Genomic DNA, 12,521 nt, shown 5'->3' on the forward strand with positions numbered 1-12,521 from the left:
ACTTCACCATTATTAATATCGAAAGCAATAAGTGGATGAAGTGTTGCTGATGATATGATGTGGAGGAAAACCTTCATCAGTAAATTCACTGTAAATGAGCAAAACAGACCGTTTATCCTCTTGGTCTTTCATTACAAATATTCACAAAAATATCATTTTAAACTGAAGTAAAATTAGAGAACAACAGGTGAAATAAATAATTTTTTTCCTAAATGTGTGCTAAAATTATTGACATGAGAATAATTTGTTTTTGTTTTTCAGTTGGATTGGCTTTGCAGTTCATGACGGTCAAGGATCAAACAATCACTGACTGGTGTAGATGTTCTGGTTAGTGTGTCTTGTTTGCATATTATTCTGGTTGTGCTTATAATATATTTAAGATGTAATATGAAAAATGTAAATAAAATAATTGATGACTGAATATTTTGTGAAAATTTTGAATGACAGACAAATAAACAATATGAAGATAACGAACAATAAAAACATTTTCCCACAGCCTGCTCTGCTCATATTTACCAAGGGTGCCAACATTTGAGGACACTGCATTCAGAAATGATCATATTTACATTTTCATGTTGAGATTAATGTATGATCTTACCACAGTTTCTCCAGTTTACAGCGAGGATCCTTCAGTCCATCAGAGATCAGCGTCAGACCTGCAGCTCCTAGTTTATTCCCAATCAGATCCAGTTCTCTCAGATGTGAGGAGTTTGATCTCAGAGCTGAACTCAGAGCAGCACAACCTTCATCTGTGACGCCACACTCCCTCAACCTGCAGAACAACACACTCGTCACTCTCAGTTCAGCAGAAAAAAATTACACAAACACAGACTATGACATTAAATGCTAAATCTAAATGCTAAAATTAAATTTTAAAGATCGATACCAACATTATGTGATAATATTGCATAACAAGAGATTTATAAGCAATTTTTTTGAACGCCAGTCATTTTTGACTGGGAACAAGACTGAATATCTGTCAAGAATCCGGTCTATGAACTTCCGTTCACTCACCACCAGAGGTCACTCACTCACCACATTGACTCTCACAGCACACATCACACTGGACTCAATTCCCCATCATCCATTGCACTGATTGCACACACAGCTGAAGGCACTGATCACACAGCTCTCACTAATCACACACTCTACTTAAGCCATGGACTTTCTCTCCCTCACTGCCGAGTATTGTATGCACTTATCCCTCTCTTAGCGATAGCTACTCTACGGAGCCCACTTAGTTGTATTAGTCTTGCCTTTTTTCCCGTGTTTGATTCTAGCCTGTGTTCCTTGGATTAACACTTGCCTTGCCATTTGGACACTATTTGCACCTCCCTTGGATTCTAGCTTGTGTACCTGGATTTTCTCTCTGCCTTGCCCCATTGGATACTGTTTGCCTATCGTCGACTCACGCTTGCCCTAGGATTTACTCTTTGTCTTGTCCCTGCCATACCTGTTTGCCATTGTTTCAACCCTGCCTGTATTTATGACCATGCCTTTAAATAAAAGCTTACACATGGATCCGCACGTCTCACGTCTCGTCAGCCACATTACAATAACATAAAAAATGTAACAAGACTGAATAACATAAAAAATGTTTAACGAAAATTAAAAACTTTTGCGGTGGATGTAGTTATGCCCTGTGTGAACGAAGTCAGTAAATCTTAGTCCAATGCGATAATATTAAGTAACATTTTCGGGAGAAAGAAAATTCTCTCCGGGTCAAAATGACCGAATACAGCCTGAGGGTCAATGCTGAAAACATCTCTTAAATCTGTGAGAAGTTCGGGGCAGTGGTGGACTGGCCATCTGGAGCACAGTTTTCTCGGGGGGTGCTGCATATATATATATATATATATAAAGAATGAATTATAGTAAGTATACGTAGCCTATATCCCTCAATCTGGGATTTAGGCTACAAATGGCGAGTGCGGCCCATTTGAGTCAGAAATTGTAATTAATTCAGCGAGCTCTTGCTCAGTGGAGCAGCTTGTCAATGTCAAAAAGTTTTAAATAGTCAATCAAATCAAGATTTTCTGTTCAATGAAGCTGAGCTGTGCGGCACTTGAGCTGAAGTAAGATGTGAGCAGATAAACATGACAACACAATTCAGCAATATTTGCCTAATGTTTATGATAAAAAAAAAAAAGTTAAGTTAAGTTAAATTTTCAGGGATGCAAACTAGTACTGACCTTTTCAAATTTCTCAGATTTTAATTAAATTTATGTTATTCATCATGATGTACATTAACGTAGCAGTTTCACCAGACATGAGATAAGAGTGAATGTTTGTATATTTCTATCCAGTATTTCTTCCGTGGTTTACATGTCTAAAAAAATATTTTAAAAATCGGTAAAATATCATTGTCAAACTTACTCTATAACATTGTAAATCTGAAGACCTTTCAATGCTATGATTAGGAAAGTGATATATATATTATAATAAAAATATAATTAGTTCACATTATTTTATATACACACTAGCAGTCAAAAATTTGAAATGAGACTTACTTTAATTACTTTAACTTTAATTACTTATTTTTTGAAAGAAGGCTGAATTTATTTGATCAAAAATACAATAAAAACAATAATATTATGAAATATTACACATAAAATTCTGGTTTTCTATTAAAGATATTGTAAAATGTAATTTATTCCTGTGATGCAAAGCTGAATTTTTATCAGTCATTACTCCAGCCTATAGTTTCACATGATCCTTCAGAAATCATTGTAAAATACTGATTAATAAAAGCTACAAACACATTCTGCACTACATTCCAAGTCTTCTGGACCAGAGCAGAGCATTGTGTCATATGACCTTTAACTTTAGTTAAATTAAACTGTCCATCGATGTAAAAGAGATGTGTAAAAATTCTTCAAAATGGTTTACTATTTGAGCTACCTGTATCTGTACCTGTACCTATATTTGCCATATACACCAGGAAAGACAGATTATAATGTAAAGTAGTATGCCAGTCATTCATAAATATTAATGATAAGAATTTCAATTAGAAAAAAAGCTAGCTAAGTTAAGACTTTTTCACAGTTATTTTCTTGCATCTCACACACAGACAAAGACACCGACACACGTTCAAATACGTCAATAACAACTAGTTGTTCAGTTCAGTTCTGTACACACTGCGTAGTATTTCTGTAAATGCGGTTGTCACTACCTGTATTTTTCAGGAGTTAATGCGGTTGTCGAATGTGGTTGTCACTCCCGTGTTTTAGTGAATTATGTGTGTACAGAATGTGATTAAGGAGTAAAAGGTTAACTGTCAACCGAATTTAACTGCAGTGTGTACGTGGCCTCAGAGCTGAACTCAGAGCAGCACAACCTTCATCTGTAATGCCACACATGCTTAACCTGCAGAACAACACACACTTCACTCTCTCAGTTTAAATAAAGTTTAACAGCACAAAACAACAACCATAAAATTCACAAACATAACTGTACAGACTTACACACAGGCAAAATTCACTATATTAGTAGATTAGAGATATTCTCACTGAAGAGCAATAGATGAGGTTTCACAGACATTCACAGAAAACAAAAGTGACAGACATTCAAAACCCAATACTTGAAATTTGCATCTTAATCTCATGTTCACTGTTAGTGTGGAAAGGAAGAGACACCTAAGTGTCTAAGTGTATAATCTGTGAAAATTAATACTACTATTGACAACAGATAAAAGAAAAACACTGCACTACAACACACATCTGAAGATTAAACTCAGTGCTGCTTACCAAGCTGATCTGGAGGCTTCAACGACAGGCAAGAGCTTCAGAAGAACTTCATCAGGTGTCATGAGGTTTTGGTTTTGCTCTCTGTTTATGTATTTCCTCAAATTAAATTTATCCAACTGCTCTGAGGTCAACAAAACAAAGACAATAGCTGACCACTGTGATGAGGACAATCTAGCGCCTGACAGACCTCCAGATCTGAGATACTTCTGGACTTCATTGACGAGAGACTGATCACCCAGTTCATTTAAACAGTGGAACAGATTGATTGATTTCTCTGGTGAGGGATTCATTCTTATTCTTGTTTTAATGTACTCAATCGTTTTCTCTTCACTGTATGAGATGTTTACAACATGCATCAGAAGACCTTTAAGGAGCGTCTGATTGGACTCCAGCGAGAGACCCAGAAGAAATCGGAGGAAAAGGTCCAGATGTCCATTCTTACTCTGTAAAGCCTTGTCCACGGCTCTCTGATGCAGGTCAGATATTGTGTGACATGTGAACTTGTGTGAATGTTTTGAGCTGAGGTTTTCATTGAGCACATCTCTCTTGTCCAGCAGGAATGAAAGCAGCACATAAAGAGCTGCGAAAAGCTCCTGAATGCTCAGCTGAACAAAGCAGAAGACTCTTCCATGATACAAACCCAACTCCTCTCTGAAGATCTGAGTGCACAATCCTGAGTAAACTGATGCTTCAGTCTCATCAATGCCACACTCTCTCAGATCTTCCTCATAGAAAATCAGATTTCCTTTCACAAGCTGCTGGAAAGCCAGTTTCCCCAGTTTCACTATCATGTCTTCATCCTTCACATTCTTCTCATAGTCCTTCTCATGTTTGATGCTGGTCTGAATGATCAGGAAGTGTGTGTACATTTCAGTGAGAGTCTTGGGAATCTCTCCACTCTCTGCTTGACTCATCATCTTCTCCAGAACAGTGGCTGAGATCCAGCAGAAGACTGGGATGTGGCACATGATGAAGAGGCTCCTTGAGGACTTCAGGTGTGAGATGATCCTGTTGGCCAGACTCTGATTACTGATTGTCTTCCTGAAGTATTCCTCCTTCTGTGGCTCATTGAAGCCTCGTACCTCCGTCACTCGATGGACACACTCAGAGGGGATGAGGTCAGCTGCTGCTGGTCTGGAGGTGATCCAGATGAGAACAGAGGGAAGCAGATTCCCAGCAATCAGGTTTGTCAGCAGCACGTCCACTGAGGCTGATTCACTTACATCACACAACCTCACATTGCTCTGAAAATCCAGAGACAGACGACACTCGTCCAGACCGTCAAAAACAAAGACAACTTTATATTCACCACTGAATGGCTTCATTTCTTTGGTTTCAGGAAAGAAAATATGCATTAGATCTGAAAGACTGAGTGTTTTGTCCTTCATCAAGTTGATTTCTCTGAAAGGAAGTGGAAATATGAGCTGGACGTCCTGATTCTCTTTCTCTTCAGCCCAGTCCAGGATGAACTTCTGCACAGAGACTGTTTTTCCAATGCCAGCGACTCCCTTTGTCAGCACAGTTCTGATGGGTTCGTCTTGTCCAGGTAAAGGTCTGAAGATGTCATTGCATTTGACCTCATGTTCATTATTGATCTCTCCACTCTCACTCTCTGTGATGTAGAGCTCTGTGTAGATCTCATTCAGCAGTGTTGGGTTTCCCTGCGTCGCTGTTCCCTCACACAGACACTCAAACTTCTTCCTCAGATTTGATCTGAATGTCTTGAGGGCTTCAGCATGTTGATGGCTGTAAGAATAAATAACAAATTATTAGAATTTGTATATTCATAGTTCATAATATATGCACACATCATGTATTATTATTGTAGTATAACAAACAGTTTGTTGAGAGATCTTCGTTTAATTTAATCAAGACAGTTCAATATGGTGATGTGCTATAAGGATGTGATATTATATTACAATCCGTCATAATATCAACATGTCTTTATTATTCAAAGGTTTAACACAACATTAGAGAAATTACGAAATTAGAGAAACAAAGAAAGATCAGTGTGTGAAATGCAGTGATTAAATGTATTCCAGTTACGGCTGTCCGGATCAGTTTTTATGCCCCTAATATGATCTGAGCCAATGAATACTGAGTATCTGCCAATACCGTGTCCCAATCACTTTTATTTTCCTATCGCTTGGTGCACACTTCAAGTACATTAAACCTTTCATGTCACTGTATGTGATTTTTTTTCTCCAATCCAAAGCCACTTCAGAATATCCATCCATTCCTTCTATTCTAGGAGACTCTTGCTAATAAAAAACATGTTGTGACATCAAGGAGTTACACCATTGTTAATTTTTAGATTGTGAGGAAATTCTGATTAATCATCTGTCCTAAATTGGACATCAATATAAATAATTCATATGCAGTAACTTTTTTGGCTGCATTTCAAATGTATTTCTATCATGACAACTCTCGTAATGGATTTGACAATGTTAATGTATTCGGTGTTGGTGGAATAGATCTGCTACGCTGCTGCTGTTGAATTGCTGCTGCTGTTGGTTATTGTTGTTGTAGAATATTGCTGCTGCAAAGCAAGTACAGAACCTTGCTACTGGCAATACATATGCCAATGTGGTGCTGTAAGTGTATAAGGCATACTGTAGCAAACACAAGTATAATAACCAGTAGCAGATCTATACAGGTGGAGCTGGGGAAGGTGGAGGGTTTCAGAGGAACCAATCAGCGTGTGCTAAGTAGTTTAACGCTGTTAATATCATTAATTTGCATTAATGACCTGCACCATGTAGAGTTTTATGATAACTTGGCATTTATTTTATTAGAATATAATTTGCAGTTTTTTGTTTATGTGTAGATCTCAAGAGCAGAATGGCCTACAGGATAGTAGAGGAGATAAGAAGTTTTTACAGTATAAGAATATTTTTTGTTTTTTGCAAATAAGAGCATTTTCAGACAGTAAAGCTCAGTAAAACCACTCAGTGTGGGATCTAGTGTGCTGAGGAGTGATGGATTGTGAAAGATTTTTAAATCTGTAGGAGAGTGAAATAGTGTTTGCAATAACTGCAGCTGTATTATATTTGTTAGTATATATTTTATACTTTTCACATGATTTTATATAATTTTATATAAAATCCCTAATTCCTGTAGCTCAAACAGAAAACAGGTGGAGCAAATGAACTGACAGGGAGAATGAGGGCTCAAGACACTAGACTGAGAACAAACAGAAGAGCACATGATACACACATGATACACACAGACACTATGTGCTCAACCAAACGCAAAGATGACATGAAGCACAAGTGGCAGGATCCAACACCAGAAAAACAAGACCAGACAGAAAGGACCGGATCCTGACCACTATGCTCCAAACACACACCAGCAAAACACTCACAGAATCAAAACCAACACAAAACTAAAAAAAAGAAAGAATGAACATGCGTGACAGGATACTGACAACACAAACATTTTTGTTAAATCCATAAATGTAATATAAACATGTATAATCAAAAATATGTATTACAGTGCTTACCTAAACTTAGGATCAGTGTGTCCATCCATGGTAAGTAGAAGATCTAGTGACTGGTCACTCTTCACGGACACACAGCTGGGTTCAGATGACTCTGGTCTGTGCTTCTGAACTGAACTGAAACAAACCATGAAGGAACATTATAAATGACTGTGATAATGACTGACTGTTAATTAACTTAATATTTATGCTAAATAAAGGATTCACCACAAGTCATTCTCTGGAAATCAGGACATTTGTGTCTGTAAATTTCAGGATTTGTTTTTCTTTGGAAAATGGAAATATGTGTCAGGGATGATGCGGTACTGTATAACTCATTCCCTTAATAAGTGCACACTAATGGTTACATCTGCATTTGCCCCTGATTTTACATTCCTGGTCCCTCATTTATCAACAGTGCATAGAAAAGGTTCTATATTTTGTCCTACAAATGAAATTTAGAATGTGTGCAAGTACAAAAAAAAAAGTCTTTCAGTCTTTGAAAACACATTCTCTGCACAGTGCATGGTTTGCCGAATCTTCCAGCAAAGCGAGATCAGCCATGACACTATAGCTACATTTCAAATGACTTCCCTGCTGTCTTTTATAGCTTTTCACACCAATTATGCAAATGTCTAGCTTGAACTGTATTAAATTATTAATTAAGTATTTGCAATTAAAGGACACTGAGAAACACGCACCGGCACTTTCTTTTTGTAGAATCACCACCACTACATTCTCTGCATAAGCATGATGAGAGTTGTGCTTATATTTACACACACTCCTACGTATAAGTACAAGTTGGCAGATCCCACACTTTGCGTGAAACTGTTCTTACGCAATCATTATGCACACATCTGTACGTACACACTGGAGTCTTGTGTCATTTCACTTTTAATTTGATCACAGGCTTTACGAAGAATCAATAAATGTTTAATACAGTGTTTACCTAAACTTAGAATCAGTGTGTCCACTAAAGTTAAGTGGAGGATCTAGTGACTGGTTGCTCTTCATGGACACACAGCTGGGTTCAGATGACTTTGGTCCGTGCTTCTGCACTGAAGGAACACTATAAATGACTGTGATAATGACTGATTGTTAATTAGCTCAATATTTATGTGTGACCAGGGCAAAAAAGGGTGTGTGATAACACCTCCCTGCCGCTTGGGACGCTTGGGTATGCTTTGTGCAGTGTGGTAGCGGGAGGAGAAGGCGGGGTTTTCCCGAGAGTGGCCTTGCTGATCTGTGTTGAGCACACGCGAGTTGGGAAATGTTACGGTTTACTCATAGGAAAAAAGGGGAATTCCCCATTGCAGTTTCAGAGCGTCGCTGTTCAGCTGTTGGATTGGCTGGTGATTGGTTGGATTTTCACGTTTCTCTGAGTGCGGGGAATGTTTGTGTGGTGGGACCGTGTACTTCACAGTGACGGAGATTGAGCGTGAGTGTTTATTTATTCTGTTCATGTACTGGTTGATCTTCGTATATTATCGTTATGATATTGAGAAGAAAGTTTAAAGTACCTCTTTCTCTTTTAACGACATAATATCAGAGGGGAGAGCGAGTGCACGTGTGGACACGCGTGAGCAACGGCTCAGTGGATCTCTTAGTGCAGTTCATCGTTCAACCGTGAGTGGCGTTTATTTCTGTATTTAACCAAATGTTTATTTTCACTCAGTGAAATGTTAATGAGCAGTGTACTGTTTCCTTGTGAGCCCAGTGTTAATCTGGGTATTCCAATAATCTGTGTACATTAAAACATTGACAGTGATGTTAAGAAGAACGTTAAAAATGTAACATTGATTTACCAAAATTGTGCTTGGCTTATGTATATCTCAAATTGTTCTTGTGTTTTGTTCTCTATTCAGAAAAGCATCATAAACCACTACCGTTGTTTATCAGGGTATTAACAAGAAAACTTGTACTTGTGTATTTCGTTTACATTTATATACTGTCGTATGAATTGTAAAGGGAGACTGTATAAAAGGGGGAAAGAAAAACGCAGCAAACTCCTTGTTGGACAATCGGGTTTCTTTAATTGTTTTTTCTCAGTATATGTTTCATTTCTGGATCTTGCCTATAAGTGGAAATCTCTGTCATTAATGCCACAGTCTTTGTATACGTGGTCACAAATAAAGAACCCTTTTCGTTATAGATGTCTGATGTTATTTGATTTACTCCTGGAGTAAGTACATTATCCCGGTCACATCTTTTTGGTACCAGAAGTGGGGTTAATTGGCTCAGTAGGTTTCCTTTGGTGGGGAGTACAATTTGTTTTCTTTTAAACAAACGAAGAGAAAAATGTAATACCCTGTTAGCTAAGTGGAAGTATAAGCAACGGTAGTGGCGAAGGAGGGTCACGTTCCGGAGGCTACAGAGAGAGCTGTGTGTGGCACAAAGAAGGACTGCAGGACAACCAGGAGCCAAGGTGCCAGGACCTGTTGGAACAAGGGAGCCGCATCAGAATTTGTTTGTGTGTGAACTTTACAGAGACTGAGACCCTTTATAACTGAGGCATAGGATCATGGAGGCGGATGGTTCTAAGGAGGGAGCCACCTGGGAGGAGGATCGCCCAGAGGCTGGCGCCGCATCTAGGGCTGACGATGGTGAGGGAGGTAACGCATTCTTACAACTACGGTCACAAATACAGGAGCAGGGGAAGAGACACGATCAGGTGATGTCGACACACACTGGGCTGAGCACTGTTAATACCAGGTCTTATGTCTATATTCCCAGAGAAAAGCAAATTGTTCCTTATTGTGGTGATGCTAGTAAGGATTGCCAGACCGTTGATGAGTTTATCGAGGAATTCAAACGAGTTATACGGGTAAGGGGACTAAGTGAAGAGGATCAAGTAGATTTTATTTTGTCACACTTGAGGGGATCGGCTCTGGTTGAGGTTAAATTGTGTGTGGGGGAGGAGGATGCACGGCCTCGGGAGCTGTTTGCGTACTTGAGGGACACATTCCGGGAGAAGCGGACTACCCCTCAGCTGTTACATGCGTTCTATGCCCGAAGACAGTTAGTGGGGGAGGATCTTAGGGAGTATTCGCATACCTTGGCGACAATGTTAAATGCAGCTCTCAGACAGGTCGCCAAATGCAGTGCCTGATGCACAGCTAGCATTAAGGAATCAGTTTGTGGAAGGGATCAGGGACTCCATACTCCGGCGAGAACTGCATAAGCTCGTGAGGGACTGGCCTCGCGTGACGCTGTTCGAAGTGAGGGAAGAGGCTCTCTTGTGGTGTGCGGAAGAGCGCCCACGTGGGACGAGTGTCGCTAGAAGTCGTTACCTGCTGGGTTTGGGTGGTGAGGAGGGTGTAGGATCCACAAGGGAGGGTGCATCATCCCCTTCAGGTGACTTGAATGCTGTTTTGCAAGATGTTGTGAAAGCCGTTGCACAACAGGGAAAAGTGATCAGTGAGTTAACTAATGCAGTCCGTAACCTTACAACCCAAAGAACCAGTGTAGGCTCTGAAAGGTCCCAAAGGGCTCGGGTTAGTCCCAGATACACTCGGGATGGTCAGCCTATCTGCTTGAGGTGTGAGGGTGTGGGACATATAGCCCGTCAGTCAGGGTTCCCACAGGTCCTTGAAATCCTTGAAAGTTTGTGAATCTGATCAAAAATTTTCAAGGCCCTGGAAGGTTTTTGAAAATAAACAAACATAGATACAGGTCCTTGAAAATTCCATATTATTCCCTCCAGTCCGCTAATGTGCTATTTCACCAACACTTTGTGGCCTATGCATACTAGCTTGCTTGATTTACGTTGCACATTTATACGTTACGTTAAGTGTTTCCCACGTGAGGTACTTTGTGTTGTTCGTTGCCATGACGTTCACATGCACACGAAACTACTAAAATGGTACCTCAACGTTTCACAGACACACCGTGAAACACTGCAAAAATAGGCTGAAACGTGATTCCTGGAAAATGCAAGTTTCAAGATATTTGGCTCACCAAAGAAGATTACAAAGAATGGCTTGCCAGAGATCCAAAGGATGTATTGTTGAATTGCTTTGCTTGTTAAGATAATGAAAAGCCATTCATATATCTTAAAACTTCTGGTTACATGAGCCTAAGCTCTTTTCAATAAAATCCATGCAAAAGTTAATATCAAATCATTTTAGAATACAGTATAGTATGTACAAAGTATTATTCAGTTTTATGCAAAACAGAAATACGACAAATAGAATATTTGGCCTAAAATATATGCAAAAAAAATAAAAAAAGCTTTTTGCATAGTTGTGTTTGACACATGAAAGCTGTAACAAAGTATCTTACAAGGTGACGCGATGTAACCTTTGCTCTCACTTGAAATGTGTCCCCACATTAAGTCCTTGAATTTGAGGGTATTGGACCTGGAACGTCCTTGAAAGGTCCTTGAATTTGAAGTTAACCAAGGTGTGGGAACCCTGGTCAGTGCACAACACAGCACAGCACAATCCGGAAGGTCAGGGGTTGGCTGCAGCAGAAACAATGGCACTAAGAAACAGGGTCCCTCCATTGCGCAGAGCCGAGAAATGAGAGGGGGTGTCCATGGCTCAAGCAGCAGCCCACTGACTAAGGAGCGGTTCTTGGAACGGGCAGTGGGCAATGCCCTGAGGTTGAGATCAGCATAGGGGGAAAAAGTGTCAAGTGTCTTTTAGACACGGGCAGCAATGTGAGCACATTGGTGGAAAGCTTTTTTAGAGAACACTTACATGGGGAGGATATGGATATGCACAGCACCTCAAAGTGGTTGCGGATTACAGCTGCTAATAAACTGCCCCTCCCATATTTGGGATATGTCGAGTTGGATATTCAGGTGATGGGTGTAACGATACCTGGCTGCGGATTCTTGATAGTCCGGGATCAGAAGGATGGAGAACCTGATCATTCACCTCCAGGCATTCTCGGCATGAACATTGCTCAGCGCTGCAAACAGCTGATCTTGGCCGAGTTTGATAGTGCCCTAGCAGGAGCACTGGACTCTTTAGTATGGTGAATGGGGAGGCACTGACCGGAGCAAACTCGACAGTTCGAATAGCGGGAAGATATAGAACACGTGTGCCTGCGGCCTCAGTAGCCACGGTCCAGGCGCGAGCATGTAAGAAGCTACCGATGACTAAGAGTGTGATCATGCTTGAACCTGGGGCAATGGCATTACCAGGGGGTCTGATTCTTGTGCCCACGGTGGTGTCGGCTGAAAAACGGGTGTTCCCTGAACGGGTTCTGAATCTGGCACTGGAAGATGTGTGGCTTCCCCCAAAAGCCAGGCTTGGGGTTTTGTCCCGAGGTCATCAGGTGGAAAGTGGGCC

The 12,521-nt window shown here is 40.2% G+C and overlaps 1 protein-coding gene and 1 long non-coding RNA gene across 10 annotated transcripts in view; one reads left to right on the forward strand and one right to left on the reverse strand.

Moving 5' to 3' along the window:
• Positions 1-12,521, reverse strand: part of LOC131541062 (NACHT, LRR and PYD domains-containing protein 12-like) — a 61,410-nt gene that overhangs the window by 40,939 nt on the left and 7,950 nt on the right. For 7 of the 9 annotated variants that reach the window (XM_058776576.1, XM_058776609.1, XM_058776599.1 and 4 more), the window contains 3 exons: positions 7,249-7,362; positions 3,747-5,492; positions 599-772 (listed from right to left, as the gene is read on the reverse strand). In XM_058776576.1, the coding sequence (XP_058632559.1) occupies positions 599-772; positions 3,747-5,492; positions 7,249-7,277 (1,949 nt within the window). In that variant the 5' untranslated portion in view covers positions 7,278-7,362. Of the gene's footprint in view, positions 1-598; positions 773-3,746; positions 5,493-7,248; positions 7,363-9,531; positions 10,447-10,514; positions 10,603-12,521 lie in introns of those variants that run through there. The other 2 variants (XM_058776592.1, XM_058776583.1) reach the window with 2 other exon arrangements.
• LOC131541412 (uncharacterized) lies at positions 8,412-9,552 on the forward strand. The gene is made up of 3 exons (XR_009271495.1): positions 8,412-8,662; positions 8,774-8,850; positions 9,090-9,552. It is a non-coding gene; the product is annotated as an uncharacterized LOC131541412 (long non-coding RNA).

This window comes from Onychostoma macrolepis, chromosome 01 (genome assembly GCF_012432095.1).
Source record: "Onychostoma macrolepis isolate SWU-2019 chromosome 01, ASM1243209v1, whole genome shotgun sequence".
Lineage (NCBI taxonomy): Eukaryota > Metazoa > Chordata > Actinopteri > Cypriniformes > Cyprinidae > Onychostoma > Onychostoma macrolepis.